Source organism: Heterocephalus glaber, unplaced genomic scaffold (assembly GCF_053883595.1).
Source record: "Heterocephalus glaber isolate CG9 unplaced genomic scaffold, H.glaber_assembly_v1.0 deba00001600, whole genome shotgun sequence".
Classification (NCBI taxonomy): domain Eukaryota; kingdom Metazoa; phylum Chordata; class Mammalia; order Rodentia; family Bathyergidae; genus Heterocephalus; species Heterocephalus glaber.
Window position 1 is genome coordinate 16,982,333 of NW_028258372.1, and position 27,362 is coordinate 17,009,694.

Below are 27,362 nucleotides of genomic sequence, written 5' to 3' on the forward strand. Positions count from 1 at the left end.
AATTTGTGCTTAGAAAGGTATGAATTATTTTTATACTTCTTTTTTTTGTACCGGGGATTGAACTCAGGACCTTGCGCTTGGGAGGCAGGCGCCAGAAACTGAGCTAAATCCCTAGCCCAGGTATAAATTATTTTAAGGGTAGGAAATCACTATATTCCTTTTTTTGTAGCCATTTCTAAAGCAAATCAGCTATAGAAATTATTTTTCTGCTTTCATTCCAGTGAATTCACTTATTTAGAGTGGCTTTCTTTTGAACCAATTCTGTTTAAGACAGATCTTTAGATAAATGTTAATGACTCACAGTATGTGCTCATTCATTATGTTTTCCTTTATATGTTGTAAAATTCTAGCATTTGAAGCCACTATTTTTGAAGGAAGTTGGTAGTCACTTTGATGATATTGTGACCAGCCTCATTGAAAAATCTGCCTCATTAGACAACGGTGGGAGTGCTCTTACAACTTTTTCCATTCTTGAAGAAATGAAAACCAACCACAGAACTAAGTAAGTATGTATGTTGTTTTCTCTTAATGTAAATATCTACTCTAGCATAGCCCAGGGTCAGAATGTAGACTACGGTAAAGCCTTGATTCATATCCTGTAACTACTTTTTATTGGGTGTATGTTAAATTGGGAAAGTTATTTAATCCCTTGAAGAGTGATTTTTTTTCTTCTTAATATGTGGATTATAACATACACGCATACCTCTTAAGAATACTGGCAGCTGGGCATGGTGGCACACGCCTGTAATCCTAGCACTTGGGAGGCTGAGGCAGGAGGATCACCATGAGTTCAAGGCCAACCTGGGCTACACAGAGTTCAAGGCCAGCCTGAACTACATATCAAGATGCTGTCTCAAAAAAAAAAAAAAAAGAAATACTGGCTAATAAAATAAAATAATAGAACCAATGATTAAGTGCTTTGTATGTAATAACTTATTTAAATGAAATAATGACCTTATGAGGTACTATAACTGCACATTACAGATTATTAAGCTGAAGCATAAAGCACTTTAATGTTGTCGAAGATTATAATGTAGAGATTTGAATCCAGAGTCTGTCTCTAAAGTCCTTGCTTTTAATCACATCATTATATAACTCCCTATTATTATTTGTAGTCTGTACATTATACTTGTAATAATGTAGAGTACACTTGTTACATAGTTTTCTAACTGGCCAGTCCAGAATAAAAGAGGAAGGCTATCAAAGGCTAATGTATGCTAATTTGCCTTTCTGGTGTGTCCTCAACTTATGCCCTGTGGTCTCTGTGCTAATCTTGCCCGTTCTGGAGAACAGTTCTGAGCGCAGTAGCTGACAGAAGTGCTGGTGTTACAAACTTCTAAAGGAGATGGTAATGCTACATGCTAAAATATGTTTTTAATACCTGGAGGCAGCCATAAAGATTGTTGGGGGTTGTGAAAGTCCTTTGGCATTAGGAAAGGTATCATAAATATCAGTGCAGTTTTGGAGGACAAACCCTTAACCATATATGCCTGGAGTACAGTATGGCTGGAGCATTCTCCATGACCTCAGGGAATATCCAAGAGTAAGAAGAGTGGTTGCCAACATGTGATTTAGGGAATGCCTTTCCATAGGGCCTGAGTATGGAGACCTTTTGAGTGGTGCTGAGGATAGATGTGTCTGACATCTCTTCTATCCTAAATAGGTATGCTTGCATCTGCCTCAAAATTGTTCATAAATGTCACCTGCTAGCATGGGGTGCTAGCGAGGCATGGTTGGAAATCACACATAGGCCAGGTTCAAGACTAATGTAGTTTATGGTAGGAAAGAAACACAGACAACAAAGCTACTCCACAGACAGAGCAGTTGAGTACTCCACAGAGAGTCACCATGCACAAAGGAGGCATTTTACTTTTATGGGGCCCCTCCCTGCTCCCTGTGTGTCCTGCTTCCTTATCCTGTGTATATTTGCTTTCTTTCTCTCTCTTACCACCCAAAAGTAGGGCTCCCTGCTTGTCTCCTGTTAGGTGGCTACTTCATTGCCTCAGTTATACATCTGGACTTGAGTCAGATTGTCTGGGTTGAAATCCATCTCTATAGCTTCTCCTCTGTTTTGGGCTTGAGCAAGTGATTTCACATGCTTTAAAGTCCTTTTGGCTCCATGCCTCAAATGGAGTAAATGAGATAAACATGTATAAAACCTTAATACAGTACCTGGAAAACAGTGAAAAAATAATTGTTAGATGTTGGAATTAGTAATATTCTTTTCCTTGTCCATGGAATTATGTTTCTTATAATAGTTGGATTACTTATATTTTATTGTAATTTGTTGCTTTTCCCAGAGATATGAGAGCACCTCCAGAACAAGGAAAGGTTTTTATTTCAAGACGCTCTCTCTTGGAGTGAGTATTTTTTGCTTTTGTTATTAATTTGAATTACATAAAAAAGTTGACTTGATTCATATTTAATGAGTTTCTTCTGTATCCATATTAATCATTAGTTTTGATAATTCTTTTTGTATGTGTGCAGTCTCTTTCTTGCTTTCTTCTTCTTTTTTTTTTTTTGAGACAAGATCTTGCTATGTAGTTCAGGCTGGCCTTGAGCTCGCTATACAGCCAGGTGTGTGCCATCATTTTCTTCCTCTTTGTTTTTACTGATCTCTTGGTTCTGGATCTAGTTTTAAAGGAAGAGTTAGTGATTAGACCAGTTACCATCCTCTGAGAAATTCCTGAAGGTTGTATTGCAGAGAATTGTTTTGTCAAAGAGAAAATAAGTTGATTTTTTTTTTTTTTTGGTATCAGGATCGAACTCGGGTCCTTGCGCTTAAGAAAAGAAGTTTTTTTATTGAGAGAGTTTTGGAGTTACTGTCTTCCTAATATAATACATAAGTTATATTTTTCTTCTCTGTTTTTGGTGAGAGCCTAGTTTTCTTACTTATTTTAAAACCCTGATTGCCTAATATGTTTAAAATAAAATCCACATGATGTGAATTCATTGTGGTAACTGCATTTGTGAATTGACAATTAAAGTTGTACTTTAGGTACTTTCACATTCTCTGAGTAGTTTGTTTGCTCATTCAGTTATTTATTGGAATTCTTCTGAATTTTAACGTGGTTTAGTGATCATTTGAAATAGTTGGTTTGGTGAAAAATTATGTTGTCTTTTAATGTGTTTTCTTAAAAATGCACTTTAATGTTTATTAAAATTTACTTTATGAGCCAGATTGAGCTGTGCTTCTGTTTTTTGTTTTGTTTTTGAACTGTGATTCTTAACTCTGAGAAAGCTGGAGTTTTGTAAACATGCAATAAAATTCCATTTCAGTGTTTTGCCATAGTATTGTTTGAAGAGATTGATCTTTTAAAATTTATATCTGGGGGAAAATGTGGACTTCTTTTTATTTTTATTTTTTTAAATGTGGACTTTTCACAGAAAAGGGAAAATAAAACAATTATTTTGAACATATAATACTATATGAAAAATAAAAACTTTTAACCAAAAGAAAAACAATGTAATGAAGGGAATTGAGCACATTTTCTGTAGCTTAGGTGGGTTTTTATTAGAATTTGAAGAGATTTAGTAGCAGATTCCCCCAAAAAGTCACTTAGAAGTTTGGCATACCATTTTCCAAAAACAAGATTAAAAACTTCTTTTAATCATATAAAAAGGTATTTATTTAGGAAAAATCATCTACAAGGTCAGTGCTGTGTTTTGTTTTTTGCTTTTTTTGGTATTGGGATCGAACTCAGGACCTTGTGCTTGCGAGGCGGCAGGTGGTGGCACCACTGAGCTAAGTCCCCGGCCCCATCAGTGCTGTATTTTAAAACAGAAATAGCCCAGTCTTAGGTACAAATCAGTGAAGACAAACTAAAAGCATTTCTAAATGGCTAAGTTTTGTAGATATGTAGAGTGGTGGTTGGTTATCATCATAAACATAGGACTTAACCATGTCAAGTTTAATGTCCTGGAAATAGAATAGTACTACATGTGTAGGTATTAGTTAAGTGTAGGGAGTGGAATATAAGGATCAGATTAAAAAAAAAACCTTAGCATTTGAAATAGTTTCTGTGTTCCAAATTTTAGCACATGGTCTTTACATAGTAGAAAACTGTTTCTGTTGCATTTTCAAGATTGCAGACTATTTATAGAATTATTTGTATCCATGTTATTTTTTTTAGGAGGCATGGATATTTTGGTTGGAAAGAAAGGTTAATCTACATATTGTGATATTTTTTATTTTTTACTGTGGTCTTGTCCTTTAATACCTTTGTACCTTAGGTTTAATATTTTGTGCTTACTGGGCTTTTTTGAGATTTTTTTGAAGGAGGATTAAGCATCTTTTAAACTGCTTTAAAGAAGAATATGTACCAAGTGGTGTTCTAAAATTAAATATAGATTGTTAATTTGATTTGTTTGAACTACATTCACAGTGAGCTGTTTGAAGTGGACCACATCAGGACAATATATCACATGTTTATTGCCATTCTCATTATCTTCATCCTCAGCACACTTGTAGTAGATTACATTGATGAAGGAAGGTAAGACAACATAATGGATGATTGGTTAGTTGATGCATGAAAAGTTGGGGATTTTCACTAAATATTGGTAGTTTGGTGAAATTTGCTTCAGAAAATTCTAAGGTCACTAAATTTGAGGATGATAAATTCTTCTCTCCTGAAAAGTATAAAGAGAAAGCTAGACTTAGTTACATTTATTGTAAAAATACTTTCTTTGCTTATGCCAGAGACCAAACCCAGGGACTTGAACATGTTAGGCAAGCACTGTACAACTGAGCTACATCTCCTACCCCAGAATGCAATAAAACGTGATCAGTAGTTTCTGGGTAACTGTTCCAAATGGGATAATTTTGCATACATGACTTAGCAATTTTTATCTATGCTATGCATTTAACATCGTTAAAGTAAGTAGTTTACTGGAATTTTAAGTTAGAAAGAAGTGGTATTTTTTTATTTTAAAAATCTATCATAACTTAAAAATGACAGCATGGTAATCATATATTGAATTATATGCTTTCTTGAAAATTAAAATTCAAGATTATAATAGTATATTAGTAGGCTTTTGAGTTTACCTATCTCCTTCTGAAAAATCATCTTTTGATTGTTATTGAATGCTTAATGTTGCCATAGAATACTTTGGAGTTTAAAAATATTAACGTGAGACTAATATTTCACAAGTTCAAAACCTTATTATCTTAGGTATCTTAAGTTCAGATCCATATTAGGGCTTAGAAATTTAATGTTGAGCTACACTGTGAAGCAGAGGGTTAGAAGCAAGTCATTATCTAGCAGGAGTATGATTACATCCATGACTTCAATGTATTAATGTTGTGATTTTTCTGTTTTAAAAGTATTATTTTCTACTTTATTCTTATTTCTGTATGTTGTAGTATTTCTTAAGGATGCAAGATTAGGGTCTAAAGTTTTAAATTCCATGAATCCAATACATTTTAAAAACTTACTTCTGCATTTTTTTCTCTGTGCTTTTTGTTCCCAGGCTGGTGCTTGAATTCAATCTCCTGTCTTATGCTTTTGGAAAGTTAACCATTGTTATTTGGACATGGTGGGCCATGTTCTTGACTACACTTTCATTTCCCTATTTCCTATTTCAATGTTGGGCCAATGGCTACAGGAAGAGTTCTCATCCAGTTATCTCTTCTGTTGTCTATGGCTTGTTCTTCACATTCTTCCAGCTTGGGATTCTAGGTGTGGGACCAACATATATTGTATTGGCATATGCACTGCCACCAGCTTCCCGGTTCATAATTATACTTGAACAGGTATGGTTTTGAGTGTTACCCAGTACGGCTTTGTTCTTAGTTAAAATAATAATAACGATAGGGATGTTTTTAGCTGAATTAATTTGGATACATTTTCATATATAGCTCTCTGTGCCATTACCTGTAGAATTAAAATATTAAATGAGATCATCTCATCCCTTAAAAATTCATTCTTTGTGCTCGCTTTGACAGCACATATACTAAAAATTCATTCTAGCTTCAGTGTTCTGTAGGTCTTCTGAATGGAGAAAATTATACTGAACTATCCTGGCTGAATTAAAAATATTTCTAATACTTTTTAGGGCTGGGGATTTAGCTCAGTGGTTCTGCCGCTTGCCTCGCAAGCACAAGGTCCCGAGTTCAATCCCTGGTACCAAAAAAAAAAAAAAAAATTTCTAATACTTTTTATAAAAGTCATCTAGATTATAAAACATATTTGTAATTAACTCCACTTTTGAAGTGTTAAGACTTCCTGTATTGTCATATAACTATTATCAACTAAATAAGAGATTAATTTTGTTTATATATTCTTCAGAATTTTCCAATTCATATTGTCTGTATGTAACATTCTATTTGACTAATGGAAAGGAGCATTTCCGGAAACTGTTTTTGGTGGTGGTGGTGGGGTCTCACTATGTAGTTCAGACTGGTTTGAACTCACAGCGTAGCCAAGGCTGGCCTCAAATTTACAGCAATCTTCCTCAAAGTCACAGCAGTCCTCCTGCCTCAGGTCCTTATCCCCAGTAGACTTTTTTGTTTTATTTGGTTTTTTTGGGTTTTTTCGGTACTGGGGATTGAACTCGGGACCCTGCACTTACGAGGCAGGTGGCGGCACCACTGAGCTAAATCCCCAGCCCCCAATAGACTTAATTTCTTAATTTATGATATATCTGTAATATATGCCAAGTAGGTACAAAATAATTTTTTGAGTAGTCATATGTCCTTTTTTGGAGATTTTTTAAAAAATTGCATTATTTTGAAACAGTGAACTTGAATTGATACTGTATGCAAAATTAAGTAGTTCTTTTTGTGCGAATATAATCTTATGCTATTCTGAAGTTGCTTATAAGAGACAAGTCAATGATAGAAAGTTTATCTTTTTCTTTCCTCTTGTAGATTCGTTTGATAATGAAGGCCTATTCATTTGTCAGAGAGAATGTGCCAAGGGTACTACATGCAGCTAAGGAGAAGTCAGGTAGGTAATTTCTTTAATTTAAAGAAGTATTGATAGACTATTTCAACTATGGGATACATATTGATTTGAAAGACTATCTTACTGTTTACCAATTATTCCAGTATTCTTGCCTTTTAAAAATTAAAAAACATTTAACAAAAAATGTTTATTTATACATTTTTATGAGGGGCCTTACTATGTTGCCCAGGCTGGCCTCAACTTGCAGATCTCCTGCCTTAGCCTCTTGAATAGCTAGGTTATAGATGTGTGTGCTTTTGCACACAGTGCTGATTATTCCTATTTGTCCTAGTACCTATAAAGAAATTGCTCATTTGACTCTTCTGTAACCTAGCTTCCACTGACTATTGCTCAACTTATTACATCTGTGCTTGTTTATTCTTTGTAAATTGTTGCTTCACACATTAGAAGTTACTCAACCACAGGGATAATTTAGAGAGATTGGTAATACTCAGTAAGTGCAAAAAAAAAAAAGTACACAACATGAACTAAGAGGTTATATTCTTTCCTGTTCTGTGCTTCCTTGTTTTTTCCCTTTTAGCTTTTCTGGGAGAAATCAAAAGCCTTTGATCTGGTTTTCCTTTTCTAGGCACAGTTCCAATACCCACAGTCAACCAGTACTTATACTTCTTGTTTGCTCCTACCCTTATCTACCGTGACAGCTATCCCAGGTAATAGTGCTATGAATATGAAGTACAACTGTGGTGTAAAACAGAGCTGTGGTGTGAGTGAGGGGAGAAAGGGTGGCAGGAGTCACTTCATGTAGGTCTACTGAGAAAAATACCATGTGTCTTCATTTTCTTTCTGCCATAAGAAGCTTCATGTGGTCATTCTAGCATTCTAATTTGATAAATAGCAATTCTGGATAGAATTAAGTAATTGAAGTATTTTGGATTGAACCCAGTGTCACTGAGCTATATTCCCAGCCCATAAATGATATTCTGTGTGGAAAAGTATTTATTGTGGGACTCTTTACAAAAGTTTGATTACTTTAGAAAAATTTTGCCTCTTTTTTTAGAACTCCCAGTATAAGATGGCGTTACGTCGCTATGCAGTTTGCACAGGTACTTTTTTAGATTTATTTTTTAACTGCCTAAGGTATGATGATTGGTGGGAGATGGGGACTCTGACTCAGAGTCATCATCAGTTATAAACAGATTATAATTTAATCTGTTTCAAATGTTGATAAATTTATGTGAACTGGGAACTCATGAATTCGGTGTGTTGAGATTGTGGAGTCTTTTAACAGTGTATGTGTGCTGTTTGTTTTACCAACATCAAAAGTAATTTTCTGTACTAAAAGAATTATATTAATTAATGTAATTGTATTTTATTTCGTTATTTCAGTACCTGAAAATCCTCCATTTCTCCCCCGGCACGTTAACAGAATCGTAAATTCCAGAAGATCCCATTTTAAGTTTTATTTTAAATATCCATTTGTAACATAAGTTCTTTTATAGGTCTCAAGTGGGAGGAAAAAAAAATAGGTTCTTAAAAAAATGCAGTTTAGCAAAGAGCGAAAAGTTATGGTAGAAACTAGGTTTGAGTAATACCTCTGAAGGATTATTTGTAGTGTTATATACTAGGATAAAATTAATATTTATATAAATATTGTATAATTACATAAATATTAATTTTAGGGTCACATGTACATTCTTTCAGAGGAAAAAATATCACCTTCCATCTGTACTTATTAGATTTTCATTATTATCTTTGTTATGCTGCAGGTTTTTGGTTGCCTTTTTTATGTGTACTACATCTTTGAAAGGCTTTGTGCACCATTGTTCGGGAACATCAAACAGGAGCCGTTTAGCGCTCGTGTTCTGGTCCTGTGTGTATTTAACTCCATCTTGCCAGGTAACATGGGGACTTGCTACTGTGGTCATTATATATTCAGAAGGAAAATAGAAAGCTATTGCATATGACCATCTTTGGTTTTCTTGACTTTTCTATGTGTTTATATACTTATCTATATCTTTACCTTTTCTCCATCTTGGAGAAGAAGTATTCTTCTAGTTTTAAGGCAGTGACTCCACTCACCTCCTGGTTTTCACTTAAAATTTACTTTCTGTCTGGTGGATGGTCTGTATTTATCCTTTATTAATTTATTATTTTTATTAGTATGTTGTGTTGTGTTTTGTTTCATCACTGGGAATCTAACTCAGGACCTTGTGCTTGCCATGCAGGCGTGGCACCACTGAGCTACAACCCCAGCCCTTTTATTAGTATGTTTGCAGTATATAATGATTACCTTCATTGTGAGAAATTGGTACACGCACATAATGTATCTCAATCCTCCCCTTCCCTTTCAGCCCATTTTTTAATAATTTTTGCCAGGATCAGATTTATTTTATAATCTTTATCAAGTTAATTACAATAAACACAGATTAACAGCCAGACTGATAGGCAAAATATATAAAACACATAAGACAATTATACTAAATCAAGGTATGCTTTTAGATACATTGGCCAAGTTGGATTACAATAACATTTGTTCTTTTCTTTTTTCCTACCATCTGTCTTTTATTTTGCACTTCCTATATATATTGGGTTTCTCAAATAAGAGAAGCCATGCAATATTTAATCTTATATGTCTGATTTACGTCATTTAACATATGGTCTCAAGATGTATCCATTTTCCTATAAATGACTCTTTTATCCTTCTTTATGGCAAAGTAGTGTTCTATTATGTATATATACCATATTTTCTCTACCCATTCATCTGTTGATAGACATACTTGCTACTTCCAAGACTTAGCTATTATGAATTGTGCTGCTATAAACATGGATATCACTGTAATATGAAGTTTTAACTCTTTTGGGAAGATACCTAGAAGGGGAATAGCTGGGTCAAATGGAATTTTTAATTTTAGGTTTTTGAGGAAGCTCTACACTGATTTATATACTGGTTTTACCAGTTTATGCTCCCACCAGAAATAAAGAAGGGTTCCTTTGTTCCCCACAGCCTCTCCAGCATTTATTATTGTTTGATTTCTTGATGATAGCCATTTTTTCTGGAGTAAGATGGAATCTCAGTGTTGTTTTAATTTGCATTTCTTGAATGGCTAGCAATGTTGAACATTTTTTCATGTATTTATTGGCCATTTGCATTTCTTCATCTGAGAAGTATCTGTTCAGTTCAAATGCCCATTTTTTGATTGGGCCTTTAAATTTGGGAGGGGATCTAAATATTTTGAGCTCATTGTGTATTCTAAATGCTAGTTCTGTGCCTGAGGTATAGCTGGCAAAATTGTTTTCCTATTCTGTGGGTTATCTCTTAACTGTGTTGGTGATTTCCTTTGTTTTTCCTTTACTTACGTGTCTTCAAGAGTTTTACCTATTTTGCCTTCCAACACATTGTTTTTGTTTTAATATTTAGATCCTTGATCCATTTTGAGATCTCATTAAATCTCTAACAGTTTTGGAAGTATAGCCATTTTGACTGTTAGTTCTGCTTATCTAGGATTGGGGACATCTTTCCATTTTCTCGTGTCCTCTTTGATCTCCTTTTTCAGAGTGCTACATTTTTTATTCTAGAGGCTTTTTACTTCCTTGGTTAGGTTAATTCTTACGTATTTCATTTTTTTTTGGTGCTATTATGAAAGACATTGTTTTCCTAATTTCTTTCTCAATGAGTTTATTATTGGCTTACAGGAATGTTACTGATTTTTGTGTGTTGACTTTGTATCCTGCTATGCTACTGAATTTGGTTATTAATTCTAGGAGTCTTGGAGTTTTTGCAGTCTTCTATGTAGAGGATCATGTCATTAGCAAATAATGATAATTTAACTTCTTCTTTTCCTATCCTTATCCTTTTTATTTCTTTCTCTTGCCTCACTGTTCTGACCAATGTTTTGAGAACTATATTGAACAGTAGTGGTGATAGTGGACATTCTTGTCTTGTTTCTGATTTTAGAGGAAAATCTTTTGGCTTCTCCATTTAATATGATACTGGCTTTTGGTTTGTGCTAGTTGGATTTTTATCATATTGAGATAACTTCGAAAACTTTTTTTTTATCATGGATGGATGTTGGACTTTGTCATCTGCTTTTTCTTCATATATTGAGATTATTGTGTGATTTTTATTATTTCTGATTATGTGGTATATTATATGTATTGATTTGCATATGTTGACCATCCCTGCATTCTTGGAATGAACCCTACTTGGTCATGATGTATGATCTTTTTGATGATTTGACGCATTCTGTTTGCTAGAATCTTATTGAGGATTTTTACATGTTCATTAAAGAAACTGGCCTGTAGTTCTCAGAGAATTTCTCTTTTGGTTGTGATCATTTGGGGTTCTATGGGCCTTACTTATGTGTATGTTTATTTCTTTCCCTATATTTGGGACGTTTTCTGCCATTATTTCTGAGAACAGATTTTTTATGCCATTTGTGTTGTCTTCTGATTTTTCAGTTATTCCAGTTATCTTAGATTAGTCTTTTTTTCATCATCTAGCAGCTGTTGGATCCATTTTTCATGTTCTCTTGTTCTTTTTAAGATGTCTTTGAATAGCTGGTCTTGAAGGCATCATTCATTGTCTTGTAGTTTTGAAATTCTTTTCTCATACTGGTCACTTCTGCTGCCCATACTATCAATATAGTTTTTTTCTGTTGGTACATTTTAGGTACACAATACAGTTACATTCATCATTGGGATCTTGTACCTTTACATGATGTATCTTGGTCTTTCAATATAAATTTATTCTACTGGATTTCTTTTTATTTTTTTTTTGGTACCAGGGATCGAACTCAGGACCTTGCACTTGTGAGGCAGGTGGTGGTACCACTGAGCTAAATTCCCAGCCCTCTCCTGGATTTCTGATTGAAATCTTTTCTTGGACTCTAAACTGGTCATTTGTGTTTTGTTTAGCTCATCTAGCTTTTTATTAGTGTCTCCTGAAAGCTCCTGGATCATTTTGATTATTGCTTCTGTTATCTGTGTAGTGATAGCTTCCGTGATCCTACTGAGTACCTCTTTGTTTTCTAACTTCCTGTTATTCTTTTGATTAATTTGAGTATATAGCTTATGCTATCCTCCCACTGCATTCCCCCTCAATTGGCTTTGGTGGAGTTGAGAGTTTTGGGAGGCATTTTGTTGTCCTGTCTTCTCATGTTTTTATTATTTGCTTTTTGTTTTGTTTTATGCTGAGGTTTGGGGATGCTTACCACATGAAGACTTTTTTCTAGTATAAAGATCTCTTTAGTTAGAACTTTTCAGTGATGTGTTTTCCATGGTCCTTTGCCTCAGACCTAAGATCTGATCACCTTGGTTGATTTGGGAGGGGAAGACACAGTATAATGAGCCCGACATGGAATTCTCTGGGAATGCACTCTAGGATTGTTATTGTCACAAAGGTAATCTGAGTGTTGGTTTACAGAGAAGTAGCAACAATTATGTGACCCTGGTAATATCAAGCAAATCAATTACAGTAGTATTGTCCAGGGCAAATTGGATATTCACATACCATAAGAACTAGTTATGTACCACTCTTTAACTATAGAGAAGAAAGGCACAGGTATGATATAAACATTTAAAAAAACCCAGGTATTGGGCTGGGGATTTAGCTCAGTGGTTCTGCTGTCTGCCCCCTAAGCACAAGGATCAGAGTTCAATCCCTGGTACCAAAAAAGAATAAAAAATAAAAAATAAAACCCAGGTATTGACTTATAGCTAATATGTATCAAATGTGACTACTGTATCTCTGATAATGGTAGAAAAGAATTCAGCAGTAATTTTATAGAGTAGCTTGGGAATGGGGTAATGCAAAAGGAAAAATTTGAAACCTTAAACTATATGATATGAGAATAAGGAGAGAGAAATGGTACAAAGGATCCTATTGGGGTATTGAAAGATGTTTATAGAATTAGGTAAAGGTAAGAGAAAAATAACTGATGAATAATAGAAGATAAAAAGAGGGAGAGGGCCGGGGATTTAGCTCAGTGGTGCTGTCAACTGTCTCGCAAGGGCAAGGTCCTGAGTTCGACCCCTGGTTAAAAAAAAAAAAAAAAAAGGGAGAAAAATAAGTATTGGAGTAAAAATGAGAGAAAAATGTTAATGGTAGAAAAATTAAAAGGAAGGAGGATAAAATTTTAAAAATACAAGACAAAGCTATAAGAAGCAAGGAAAAAGGACAAAGAATTCCTCAAACCCCAATACATAGGTGAAGAAGAAAACAGGAAAGAAAAGAAAAAAAAAAAAGTAAAAAAACAAAAACAATATATACACTTACCACTTGCCAGTACCATGACTTTCAAATCCAGAGCAACTCAGGCTGACCATGCCCTCTAGCCATGGGGGTGAGGCCTGTGTCCTTTAGCTCAAATCTCTCGGGGGTCTCTTTCCAGTCTGACTGTAGCTCCTTTGACCACAGCTGTCTCCGTGACTGTCTCTCACCCAGTTATTGTGGAAATGTAACAGTGCTCCCTGAAATTAAGCTGTCCTGCAGCTGTTCCAAGTCCTAGGTTCAAACAATAAACCCTTCCGTGAAATGACATCCAACCAAGCACTGCCTCCAGGGATATGATGGGTACTTGAACTAGAGTTATTTACCAGGTGTTGCCTGTCGAAGGGCCTCAGTGGGAGTAGAATCCTGCACTCTCCCTGCAGTTCACAGCACCTACTGGTCCAGTCCACCACCATGTTACTCCCTGAAGCCCTCTGAAGTCCCCAGCTTTCACTTTGTCTCTCGACTTGGTCTCCCTTTCCCACAAGCCATGAGCTGGGAGCCAGAGAGAAAGTGCAGACCGCCCCTTCCATTCTCTGCATTGTGTTCAGTCTCTTCAGTTTCTCTGTAGGTTTAATTTTCCTGTCAGATCCTTTCTGGTTCATGGGGATCTACTTCTTTCTCTTTTTTCTTCTTCAAGTTGCTATTTTCCAGTGTCTGAATTCCAAATCTCAGAGAGGCTGAGTTGTTGTTGGCTACCACTCTGCCATTTTCCTTTGGCTCCTTTATCTTTTCACTATTCAGTTCACTATAATCTTGCTCTTACTCCACCAGGCCACTGAAATACCTTGTTAAAAGTCACTTCTAAACTGAGTAGATTGTTTGGCTCATATCCAATTGGACCTTCACAAAGCATTGGATGCTCTGATCACATTTTGAAATTTCACTTGTCACTATTTTTTATCTTCTCCTGTCTTTTAGCCATACTTCCTCTCTTAGCACCATTGTTTGCTAGGTGCTAAACTCATTCAGTAGCATGCAAGATATACACAATCTGTATTTTCTGGGAGCTTGCATTTTATAATTTCTTTGACTTAACTCTTCCTCTTTACTAATTAAATGTCGGTGATGTTTTGCTGTCACTCTTCCTCTTTCTCTTAGATTTCTTCCAGTCATCCTTCTGGCTCCCTCATATAATAAACTCTATTATCTATCCCTATAGTGGAATATGTGTTACATACTTGGATGTCTTTCTCAACTAGCAGCAAATTCCTTCAATCAAGCATTGTGTCTAAAAGCAGGTTACATTCTATCCCATATTCTCTGGCACATAGTAGATACTCTATAAATAGTTTTTGAATAAGTGAATGAAAAAGGTAGATATATAAATGGACATTTCATAATATAGGGCAATATGTCCAATGTATATAAATTAAAGTGCTTATGAACTTCATTTCATAGAGATGACATTTAACACTGGATATTGAAAAATGTGTAGGCATTTGCCTGGCATATAAGTGATAGCAAGAATTTTTAAATAGCGGGATGATGTAAGCCATGGAGTATTTGGAATGTATTTTTTAAAAATTAATGTATCATCTCTGAAATGGGTAAACTAGAATAAATTTATATTTTATAAAATAATTCCAGCTAAACAAATGATGACATGTAGCTAATGGCTTAGTATGTAAGCTATTTGAAAAGACTCTTCATATTGTTAATCTTATTTTTAGGTGTGCTGATCTTCCTCCTTTCTTTTTTTGCCTTTTTGCACTGCTGGCTCAATGCCTTTGCTGAGATGTTACGATTTGGTGACAGGATGTTTTATAAGGTAACATGTCCTTGGACTCATCTTTCTTTTCAGATTTTACTTATTTCTTCATTGTTAAATATTTGAGCAGTGTTGACTCACATTACCAGCATTTTGATACAAACATTGTGAAATAATTTTCTTTTCTACAAATATAACTGATGTCAACTCTGAAATTCTGATACAGATAAAATTAGCTTCTCCTTTTCTTCTGCCTTTAATGTCTGCTCCTTAATACAGCGTATGGTTTCTGCTGGATCCTGTGAGGATATATTGGTGACTGTGGTAGGAAAGCATTTGTCCAGCAGGCATCATGGGACTTCTCTGACTGCTCATTCATTTGGAATTGGCTGCCTAGTCTGTTAAGAGTGGCCTCAGCAAATTAATCTGCTTAAGACTGTTGAGCAATTCATGAGGGAAATGTCTTTTCCCTCCTTTATTTTGAAAGATATTAATTCTGGTCAAAATAGTGGTCTTTTATGTCTGAAGTCAAAATGAAGCTGGAGAGTAGAGCCAGAGTGTGGCTCACAGTGTTCCACAACACTACCTACAGCCCTCAAGTTTTGTTATTTGGGCAACCTTCCGAGTATACCACTCCTTTCTCAAAGAAACAGTAAGTGTGAGTTGCACATTTTATGTCTAAATCTATTAGTCTAATCTTAAAATTTGGAACAAGGAATATATAAAGGGACAGTAGAACTTGGAGGTGGCTACCATCTCATTCCTATATAATTGAATCTTGCTGTTTATGATACCACCCAACAGCTCTTTAGTGGTAGCAGTTGATGTAGTCTTCATGATCTTATGAGTCCTTCATTATGTTCTAGCAGGATTGGGAGAAGGTTCCTGACAGTAGTTTAGGTGAACATTAGATTTAAATAATTCTGTATGTTCTGTATCTTTCATCATAACTTGTTTAATAATGAGACAAAGTGAATCTAGGGTCTTAATCATGTATAACACTAAAATAATGTTGTATTGAGTACTCATAGCCAGAATGCCTTAACATGTTCATGATGAGGCCATAATTCATATGACTTGCTGCTGGGTGGCTCTGATTTTTATGTGTCATGTTTCCACTGGCTTGAACCACTGGTGGTACATGCATGACTGTTCCATCAGGCAGCTTGTACCACTAGCGCTTCAAACAGATCTAATCACTTTTATTGGTCATATATGTACCACCAGTGGTACAAGCTTCCTGATGGGGCAGTCATGTACCATGGGTGGTTCAAGTCACCTGATGTGACAGTACCAGTAGTTCAAGCCAGTGGGAATGTGTTAAAGGTTCTTCTGACATCAGTGTATAGACTAACAATTTATAACAAAACACTCAGGGTTCTACGATATCTATGTATATTCTCTGGGAATATTCAAGGGCTTTGCTTTGGGAGTGTGTGTAATTTTATACCATTTCTTTTTTCCTTCAGGATTGGTGGAATTCTACATCATATGCTAATTATTATAGAACGTGGAATGTGGTGGTCCATGACTGGCTATACTACTATGCTTACAAGGACTTTCTTTGGGTAAGCAGCAAGATTTAGTTGATATTATTTAAAGAGTGGATATTCTTTTCAAGGAAGTTTTGGTATTGTGCAAACTGGAAGAAGTTATACTTAATTCCTCATGATAAAAGGGTGATACAGTAGTTTCCTATCTTCAGTTTTCTTGTAAAAAATTTACATCTAAGAACCATCCTGCTTTGAATAGTACTGCATGGAAGCCTGTATGTATAGTAATAATTGTATACTACCATGTTTTTGCTTATGGTACATAATTACAAAGTAAGAATTCTAGGAGGTCTTTGGAGGAGTTGAAATGACCCACCAGTTATGGATTATTTCTTATGAATCTTATAGTTAACAAATAATCTTCTTACAGTTTTTTTCATATGCTTTTGTTAAAAGTGGAGAAATACCTGTGTTTGGATTTACATCTCTAATCAGTCACACTTGTCAGTTAGACATACTTCAGAGCAGAATGTATTTAGAGTGATGAAATATAACCGTAACTCTCATGGTTAATGCTGGTATCTCTGGATTATAGTTTTTATTGTTAAGTAAGGGCATCATATGGCTAAGGGACAGTATCTTGTGGTGGAAACAACAGTGTATGTGATTGCTAGTTCTATCATTTATAAGTAAAATTTCACATACAGGTGAGACAAGTCTCTTCTCTTTTCTAAATCTTACTTTCGGAAAGGATACCTTCCCTATCTCTCATACAGTATCACTCTGAAGATTGAAATTCGATGTTTTTTTAATATATGAAAACTGTCTTGTCAACCACAGTAACACAAATATAAGCTCAATTAATTTAATTAAAAATTAATGTTTTTGAAAATACACCCAGGTCTTTGACCATTAATATTTTGGAAAATGGCCAAACATGTTTATGAGCATATGAGCATGTCTTTTGCAGTTATTTTAATAGATTTGGATTAATCCAAGGAGTAGACTTGAAAAGTCAAGCATAAATATCATTAAATAAATATCTTTAACGTGATAATCATGTCTTAATTACTTCATGCTTAATTACTTAAAATTTAAAAAAAATTTTCAATATTTTCTTATTACCTTAGTTTTTTTCAAAGAGATTCAAAGCTGCTGCCATGTTAGCTGTCTTCACTTTATCTGCTGTAGTTCATGAATATGCCCTGGCTGTTTGCTTGAGCTATTTCTATCCAGTCCTCTTTGTGCTCTTCATGTTCTTCGGAAGTAAGTATCTTGGTATGCTGTGAGTCCTGGGTATTAATGTTAACAGACAAAATTAGATAGGAAAGAAACTATAAAATCAATGTACAAAAGCTAAATAGTAGTAATACCATTGCAAGGCAGTATTTGCCTTTCTCGTGATCAGAATGTTGACTTAGAATAATTACACACAACTCTGTCTCAAGATGTTTATAATTTTTTTTTTTTTGTATAAGATGTTTATAATTTGAAGTGAGAAAATGAACTAGGTAACCTCTTGAAGACCATTGCTAACACTGATTTGATAGACTATGAATCCTGATGGTATAAACAACACCAGTGTAAACACCAGCAGAGTGCACTTTCTGGAAAACTGACCATTTTTGAAGAGGTAGAGAGGGATAAGTTAGAATGTGAATAATTCTGGAAATATATTTTCACTTGTTCCATTGATGTTCTATTAAGTACTGATTGATAATTTCAACAGTGAATCTTCATTTTTACTTGTAGGACCAACGTCCAGGGCTAGGGATGTGACTCAGTGACAGTGTGCTTGCCTAGGATGCGCTATTCCTGGGTTCAATCCTCAGTACTGGAAAAACAAAAACAAAAAGACAGAAGGATCAATGTTAAGATTAAAACATATATATAAACAGTTGGTGCTCACTGTGATGATTAAATGATGATAGTGGATATTTGGGGTCTTTCATCTGATGGATTATGTTTTGATAACTATATGTTTTTCTTCTCTTATTTTTAGTGGCTTTCAACTTCATTGTCAATGATAGTTGGAAAAGGCCAGTTTGGAACATTATGATGTGGGCTTCCCTTTTCTTGGGCCAGGGAGTACTTGTTTGCTTTTATTCTCAAGAATGGTATGCTCGCCAACACTGTCCTCTGAAAAATGTGAGTCAATAAATTCAATTGGAATGCAGATTGACTTGTACCCTAGTGGGGTTAATGGGAAATATTAAGGAGATTATGGGGAGATTATGAAGAATTTGGCAAAAGGATGGAAAAATGATGTAAAAAGTTTATTCTCTGATCTTATTTTTCTTTCCTTAAAATTTCTCCTTTCTTTGGTTCAACTTGAACTGACCTAGTTCTTGGTTTTCTTTCTTATTCCTTTTCAGCTTTTTCTTCAGCCTTTTCTAGTTTTCTTCCTGTCACCTGAAAATCTAGGTATTCTCCAGGGTTTTTCTGATGGATATATGTTCCTACCACCTAAATATATGTATATATGTCACCTTTTTCTCCAAAGTAATAAACTCTTGTAAAATTGTCAGACAACATCGATAGGGGTAGGATTCCATTTCCCTTGATTCTTACTGTTTTACTTTGTTGTTGTTGTTGTTGTAATTATGTTTCAGTTTCATTTATTCTTAGAGCTTTGTTTTTTAGGTGTATATAGAAAACCCCCAAATTTGAGGGGTAGGGTACCTTCTTGATACATCTGCTTGGGTGTTTCTTTCTGGCACTTATAACTGAAGATCGGATTGATCAGATTCTTCCTATGCTTTTCTTCTTTCTTTGTAACCAGTCTTTGTTATGTAGCTTTAATTCTCCCTTATTTCCTAATGATCCCTTTGTGCATTTGAACTAATTGAGTCTGGACTCTTTTCCATGGTCATGCTGTGCTCTCTCTCTCTCTCTCTCTCTCTCTCTCTCTCTCTCTGGTGGTAGTGGGGATTGATCACAGGGCCTTTGCACTGAACTACATCCCTATCCCTTTTATTTTGAGACAAAGTCTTGCTAAAGTTCCCCAGGATGGGCTTGAACTTGTGATCATCCTACTTCAGCCTCCTCAAGTGCTGGAATTACAGTTATGCACCACTGTACCCAGATAATCATGTTGTTCTTTATACTCAGATTCCACGTCATCAAATCCAGTCTGGATGCTGCATTTTCCATGAAGCTTTTTAAAAATTCTTGCTCCCTTCTTTTCTATTTCTGAAGTTCGTACTTCATCTGCTTCTCCTTTAAGTACTTCAGTAATTTAAAATCTCATGGTATAGTCATTTGTGTACACATTTTATCAACCTTATCCTACCACTATTTAGATTTTAAGCCAAAAGTAGGGTTGTGCTAAAATAGGAAGATAGGCTGCCAAGAGAGATACTACCTATTTGAATTTGGTCCATAGTCCATGCAATTGTAAACTTCATGGGGAGCCTCTAAATTGAATAAGTTGGTACATACATAAAAATATTGAGTATCTTTTGAATTAGTGAGCTTCTTATAACTTAAAGGTCACTGACCTGCTAAGAGGCAACCTAAAAATATACCATATATAACATTAACACCTCTACGTACCCTGTACCTTGTACACAGTGAACACAAATAAACCATTTTTCTTTTCTTTTTCCCCATCATAGCCCACATTTCTGGATTATGTCCGGCCACGTTCCTGGACTTGCCGTTATGTGTTTTAGAAGCTTGGACTTTATTTCCTTCTTTGTCACTGAAGATTTGAATGTTCTGCGTTACTTGGGGCCAGCTGTTTCCAGCTGTTACTGAAGTTGGAACCACTCCAGCCTTTACAGCACATCGTGACTCACTCCATTCCTAGCACACCTGAAGCTGGGCTGTTGAACGTTCACTGGGATCTTGTATTCTTCTTTTTTGTGCCCCCCCCGCCGCCCCTTTTTGGGAGAAGGGAGACTTGTAGCTGAGGTTATGACAGGTTTTTGCTGGGTCATCTCAGCTTAAGCCCTTGTGATTTTATCTGTTTCATGAATCTCTCCAGTCAGAATCTAAACATCTCTCTCTCTCTTTTTTTTTTTTTTGCCACTGAATTATCCAAAAAGAGTTATGAAAACAAGATCATTTAAGTACTTCTGCCTTAGAATTTTTTTCATGCACGTTATTGGAAGTTATGCTAATTAAGCATGCAATTGGGAAAGAGAGAGAAAAAACTTGTAACAGTTTTTGCTATTAGTAGTAGAAAGGGAAAATAATCCATTTTCCAAAGATAATCTCATTATATACCTTATTTTGTTTTTTTGGGGTACTGGGGATGGAACTCAGGACCTTGTGCTTACAAGGCAGGTGGCAGAACCACTGAGCTAAATCTGCGGCCCTATTTTGCATTGCTTTTAAAGGTCAAGTCTATTCAACTTTTTCCTTCTCTGTGCAATTTAGCCCACAATTTTTGTGGAGCAATTATCTGCCTTTCCCCTTGAATTCTTGAGTTTGTATCCATAATAATATATATTGAAGGGGGGCAGAGTAGGAAGGGAAAAAGAAGTAGCACAGAAAAAAATTTTTTTCTCATAACTTCCCAAAGTAGTTTGAAAAAAGACTTGCTGAGTCAGTTATGTGTTTAAAGTAGTTCCTTGTGTAATTTACATGGCAGATTTTTTAACTTTAATAACTTATTTGAAGTTATTTGGAAGTATCCTTTGGTACAGTTATTTTATTGTCTAATAAATATTAACTTGCCTTAAATTATTTTGCAGATTAGTGAGTCTGTAACATAAGTATTAATCAATTCCATTAATATGCAAGTGACCATTAAGGATCCAGAAGCAGGCTTCTGAAGTCTTTGCTCCATAGTTATGGTTTTAATGGTAGTTTATTTTTAGATGAAACAAATTAATATGTGATCATTTTTAAGGAAATATATTCTCTTTGTGATATTTCCAGGTTATAAGATGCCCACTCTTAATACAATGTGGAAGGTAGGGATTATTTTGTCTGACTGTATGAGTTATGATTGTGTTTGTAAAGACTGCACTGGAAGGGTTGTCAGAGACCAGGTAGTTCAATGTTCTACCCAAAGAAATGAGATTTATGAATTACTCAAATAGGTATTATTGATTGGAGCAGCTACAACTTTCTTGCATCTTGGAAGTCTTGTCAGAATTGTTCTAAAGACTGTTGGAGTCTCCCAAAAAGATAATGTAGTTTCATAATCGCAATGTGGACCACAAGCGTCCAGCTAAATCATCCATTTTATTCACCACACCTTTGATCCAGATGTGTTGAGGCACTTTTCAAACCTCAGCAACACATGTGTGCCCCAAGAGAGGTTATTTTTACAAAGGTATTCCATGTGGTCCCAGGAAGTAATGCTCTGCACATTACTGTAAGTGTAATGAAATTGTAATCTCCAACAGGACTGTTTCAATATACCTTGTAATGTCCGAAAATCAAAATGAATCAGTCATTTGAATCTTAACTACATTTGAAATATAATGAAGAAATAAATAGATCTAAGAGTTGGTTATGAATTAGCTAATCTTTTTGAAGCAAGAGAATGGATTTTTTTGGGGGGGGGATACTGGGGATCGAACTCGGGACCTTGTGCTTTCGAGGCAGTCAGTGGAACCACTGAGCTAAATCCCCGGCCCGAAAATGGAATATTTGCGTATACATTTCTGGTAGTAGTAAAATATGTACTCTCATGAGAGGACTTTGTTGTCCTGTAGTGATTCTGAATACTGTATTTGTTGGACTGATGCAAGCTTTTTTACTTCTTTTTTTTTTGGTACTGGGGATTGAATTCAGGACCTTGTGCTTTCGAGGCAGGCGCCAGAACCAGTGAGCTAAATCCCCGGCCCTAGTTTCTTTTTTTTAATGCAGTACTGAGGATCGAACCCAGAGGCATTCTACCATTGAGCTACATTCCTACTGCTTTTATTTTATTTCACTTTTAGTTTTGAGACAAGGTTTTGCTAAGTTGCTCAGGGTGGGCTCAAATTTGCAAGCTTCCTGCCTCAGCTTCTCTATAAATTCTGGGACTACAGGCATCCAGCACTGCACCATGTTGATTGAAGCCATTTAAAAAACAAAACAACAAAAACCCTCTCCTATTCCCTTTTATTAGTGATTTTTCTGTCCAAGATTTTAAGTGATAAGTGATGTGTGTAGGACTGTAGACTGATAGAATTCTAAGACTGTCCTAAGAAACTTTCAAAATCACACAACACTTAAAGGACCAGCCACTTCTTGTCAAAAATTGGTTTGATAAGTCTAATCTTATTGCTAGCTGCTTTTAGCAAGTCTTTCCTTTAGACTATCACCTACACTTCTTAAATAAAAAACTAAAACTTTTTGCTCATGTGTTTCAGGAAAATTAATTTATATTTTCCTATTATTCTAATGGGGTTAAAACTATTTTCAGTTACAAAATACTTCCTTCTGAAAATAATGAATTTAGTTTCTTTACTATAAGATATTAATGATAGTAACCATGATCTTGGGTGATTATACAAGAAAATGAAGTAGTTCTACAGTAATTTCACTTTCTCATTAGAGCTCTCATTTGATCTTTTAGTACCTTTATGTGTGGGATAAATGTACAGTACTAGATGCCTTTTATTCTCAGTTCTATGTAATAGTAGAAAAAATGCAGTAGCTAATAATTAATATAATTAATAATTTGGGAACAAAAAGAATAGGGAAAAATTTTTTGACCCCTTTCAGTATTTGCTAGATTGAAATTTGTGACAATGCCATTTTAAGAAAGTACAGCCAGGCATGGTGGTGCATGCCTATAATCCCAGCACTTGGGAAGCTGAGGCAGGAGGATCTCCATGCATTCGAGGCCAGCCTAACTTACATAGTGAGACCCTGTCTCAAAAAAACAAAACTAAAAAAAGTGCAATGTAGGAGGGCCGGGGATTTAGCTCAGTTGTTTTGCCACCTGCTGCACAAGCGCAAGGCCTTGAGTTGGATCCCCAGTACCAAAAAGAAAAAAGTACAATGTAGGAATTGGGGATGTGACTCTGTGCCAGGAGAATGTTCCTACTTTGCCCAGTGTCCTAGGTTCCATCCCAGCACTGAGGAAAAAAAGAGGTACAATGTATAAATAATAATCTATATTTGTAAACTGATTATTTTATAGAACAAATTAATTTAGTGTAAGCAGTTTTCATTGTAATTTTAAAATATACATGCCTGAAAAGTTGAATTTTTAATAAGGATTTATAGAAAACAACAGAACATTATGTTTCAGAGTTGCTCATTTGGTCTGCATTTTCCCAAAAGGTACAGCCAGGTGTAGTAGTGCATACTTAAAATCCCAGCACTCGCGAGGCTGAGGCAGGGGAATTGCTGCAAATTCGACGCCAGCCTGAATTACATGCTGACTTCAAGTCCAGCTGAACTACATAACAAGACCCTGTATCAAAAAACAAAAATAAATAAATAAATGTAATTAGTTGTTGATCGCTTATGCAAAAAAATAAAGTCTTGGTGTCATATGGATATAAATAGTTTTGAATAAAGTCTGGTTGTTTCTTGTGGAGGTACAATAGTGAAGATAAACTGATATAACTGCAGTAATGAGGTGGCCTGATAGTATAGTAGTTTAAAAATAGTTACACTTAAGTCCAGCACATAAAACAGACACATTATCTGCTCTTCGGGTTGAACTAGGTATAGTGGGCCTGCAGCAGTTCTTGCTTGGTATACTTATTCTCTCCTATCCGAGAATATCCAGTTTGAAAACCAGTAATGTAATGAAAAGAAAGCACAGGTTTTTTGTTTGTTCTTTTTTTTTTTTTTGGTACTGGGGATCGAACTCAGGACCTTGCGCTTTCAAGGCAGGCGCCGGAACCACTGAGCTAAATCTCCGGCCCAAGCACAGGCTTTTGATGAAGGTTCTCTAGTATTTATTAGCAATGTGAACTAGATTAAAGTTGCTTATCAGAGCCAGAGTTTTTCTCATCTGTAAAGTGGGGATAATAACTACCTCATAGGATTGTGGCAATACCCCTAGCAGAAATATGGCTTCATTATTTTCTTATTCATCATAAATTTGAAGCCTGACTTCTTACTGGTATTTTTAAAAAATCCAAATGTTTCAAATGCTGCAGACTCCCAAGAATATATGCTTTTCTTTGAGGAGACCTTAGGATGATGTGAATGGGCATTGGACCCTGATAGGTCCTAGAATTTACTGGTCGTTTCTGAAAGTGTTACGGGCACTCACTGGTGCTTCCATCTTTTTTTTTCAAAATTATTTTCAAATGTATCTGCTTTAGGATTAGAGTGGTAAACTTCTAAAAAGAAGTATTGCTGCTATTACCTAGGTATTCAAGTCAAGTATGTAGAACTAATGTGTATATTTTATAGCTCAGTTTTAGAATTTATGGAGAAGAAGGAAACCAGCAAGTTTTCATTTCTGCCAATGTAAAGAATGCTTACGGTCTTGGAAGACAGTATGTTTCTTAATGGAAGATACTTCATACTTTTGTTGATAAAGTGTGACTTGCTTACTGGTCTTTTGCAAAATTTCATGTAGTTTATGTAATACTATACACACTAACAAAGATGTGTCTTAGCCATTTTTATGTCTTAACTCTAGGCTCTGAAATTGAAGGAAACTGGGACATAAATATTTTGAGAAATACAATGAAGGTTGTTAGTGAAACTTTTGTAAGTTCTATCAGGTAATAAGAGTGTTGAAACCCTTTGTTGAAATAAAATGCTACGTATAACCCTACTTTATAGAGAAAGTACAATTAGTGGTGGAAACGGAGAGTGGAGCTCCTTTTCCTCACCCTAAATTTAATGCCTAGTTTGAAAATGAGACATAACAATAGTAAAATTAATAAGCTTTAGGTTAGTAGGACAGCTGTATAACCTATATAGTCTACTAAATACTTCATATTAAGTTTTTTCGTATAAAATGTAAAGGGTTTTGTTGGTTGGTTTTTTCCATTGCCCAGGCTGGCCTTGAACTACTGAGCTCAAGGTATCTCTCTTGTCACCACTTCCTGAGTAACTGGGACTACAGGTGTGTGACTTCATAACTGATGAGGCTCTTTAATAGCTAAGTTGGGCTTGAGAAAAAGAATGTATTTCAGAAGTCAGTTTGTTTTTAAATCCAACATTGTTTTGTATTCTTTCTTTCTAAGTGCTCATTCTTATTTTTACATTTATGTTTCTGCTGTGAATATGCCCTTTCCCATGGGGTGCTAACCTTCAAGCTAGTAGATACCGCACCATGGTCTTGTGCTGGTTTATTTTTCTATCTTTTTTTCCCCGGTACTGGAGGTTGAACTCAGGACCTTGTGCTTGCGGAGCAGGCACGGTGCCGCTGAGCTACATCCCCACCCCCTTGGTGGTATGTTTTAAGGAGACGGTAGCTGTACTTTGTTTTAAAAACCAGTTGAAAAGGCAGTTAATTCACCTAGTCATTTCAAGACACAGTTTGAAGTCCCATGTGCCAATGTGCCAGTTCTTGGGTGGAAAGAGGGCTGAAGCTCCAGTCAAGGCTTTGCCACTTTGGTCTGTGCAGCAGCTTCCTGTTATTACCTCTCCCTTTTGTGCATTAACCCATAGTGTTCTGATAGCCGTGGAAGGCTCACTGAAATCCAAAGTTGTTTTTAAAGGTTTTTTGTATTCAGAGGTCTCTTCTAATTCATACTTGTTTGCTCTTTTCTTGAATTCCTCTTCTTTCTTCCCCCTGCAAAACCTTATTTGCTTAACCACTGGTATGATGTCTTTATTTTTTATGCATTGTATTAGCATTATTCTAATTTTTAAGCTTTAAAAATATATACATACAGGGCCGGGGATTTAGCTCAGTGGCACTGTGCCTGCCTCGCAAGCGCAAGGTCCTGAGTTCAATCCCCATATGGGGGGGGGGGGATAAAATACTGAATATGTGAAGAGAATGTGGTAATAAATATATTTGGAAAAAACCTAGGCTGTTTTAAAAGCGACCTTTTTTTTTTTTGGAGACAGGGTCTCCCTGTATTAGTTCAGGGTGGCCTTGAACTTGCTATTGTAGCAAAGGCTGACCTTGAACTCATGATGATCCTACTGCCTCAGCCTCCCAAGTGCTGGGATTACAGGCATGCACCACCAGGCCTGGCGTTGATGTTTCCCATTTAGCGAAATTCTTAACCTGTTCACCTTACATTTTGCTATGGTACTTTTCATCAGACCTTGTTATTTTACCTTGGTCTATTTTGGGGTTCCCTTTATTGGGGAGAAGGGTAGACATTAGTGGGGTTCAGGGACAAAAGTGTGGGGGGATCCAAAATAGCATGCATTACCAGTTAAGTAAAGAGACATCGATGTATTGATGTATAATACATTTATAATCATTTGTTAGCCCTCACACCTAAAGCAGTCCCACAGCACAATGACATTTTTTTTTTGGTATGGGGGATCAAACTTAGGCCCTTGTGCTTGTGAGGCAGGCGGTGGCACCACTGAGCAAAACCCCTGGCCCTACAATGACAAGGTTATTTATTTTTTTTTGACATCTTAAGGTTATACATTGTGCACATTTCTTCTGATAACTGGCCACCTGGCCATCTAAAATTCCAGAACAAGGCATAATGCATTCTTGGCTGCCAACGCCCACAGCCCAGTGATAGAAGAAAGGAAATGTTCTTTAATTAAAGACCCTCCTGCCTTAGTCTGGGCCTGGTTTAAATTAAGAACTTACCTTTCTCAATTTTCCTTTTTTGGGGGTGGGGGGGTGGGGTGCCAAGTAGTGCCTGCTAGGCAAGTGGTCTACCACTGAGCTAAATCTCCAGCCCCTCAAATTTCCTTTTGTAACTTCCTACATGATTAAAGCCCGTGAGGAAACACCATCTGAAAAGGACATGAAGACATTTTGCAATTCCAAAGTAACTTCTAAGTAAAATGTGTGGATAAGTATCGTAATTATCCCAAATGTATCCAAACGTACATTTGGTGCAAATGCCTTCTTGCTTGAAGGTGTAATTTTCTGTATCCACTTTTTAATAAATTCCACCTATTCTGCTAACCTGTGTGTC

General features: G+C 35.8%; 1 protein-coding gene across 5 annotated transcripts in view; it reads left to right on the forward strand.

The window, feature by feature from the left end:
- Soat1 (sterol O-acyltransferase 1) overlaps window positions 1-27,352 on the forward strand; it is a 67,127-nt gene extending 39,775 nt beyond the window's left edge. For 4 of the 5 annotated variants that reach the window (XM_013075417.3, XM_021265353.2, XM_021265352.2 and 1 more), the window contains 13 exons: window positions 351-502; window positions 2,301-2,360; window positions 4,386-4,493; window positions 5,470-5,752; window positions 6,869-6,947; window positions 7,534-7,615; window positions 7,963-8,008; window positions 8,672-8,801; window positions 14,847-14,944; window positions 16,354-16,452; window positions 17,508-17,643; window positions 18,380-18,525; window positions 19,995-27,352. In XM_013075417.3, the coding sequence (XP_012930871.1) occupies window positions 351-502; window positions 2,301-2,360; window positions 4,386-4,493; window positions 5,470-5,752; window positions 6,869-6,947; window positions 7,534-7,615; window positions 7,963-8,008; window positions 8,672-8,801; window positions 14,847-14,944; window positions 16,354-16,452; window positions 17,508-17,643; window positions 18,380-18,525; window positions 19,995-20,051 (1,476 nt within the window). In that variant the 3' untranslated portion in view covers window positions 20,052-27,352. The remainder of the gene's footprint in view (window positions 1-350; window positions 503-2,300; window positions 2,361-4,385; window positions 4,494-5,469; window positions 5,753-6,868; window positions 6,948-7,533; window positions 7,616-7,962; window positions 8,009-8,671; window positions 8,802-14,846; window positions 14,945-16,353; window positions 16,453-17,507; window positions 17,644-18,379; window positions 18,526-19,994) is intronic. The other variant, XM_021265354.2, reaches the window with a different exon arrangement.
- The last annotated feature ends 10 nt before the right edge of the window (window positions 27,353-27,362 follow it).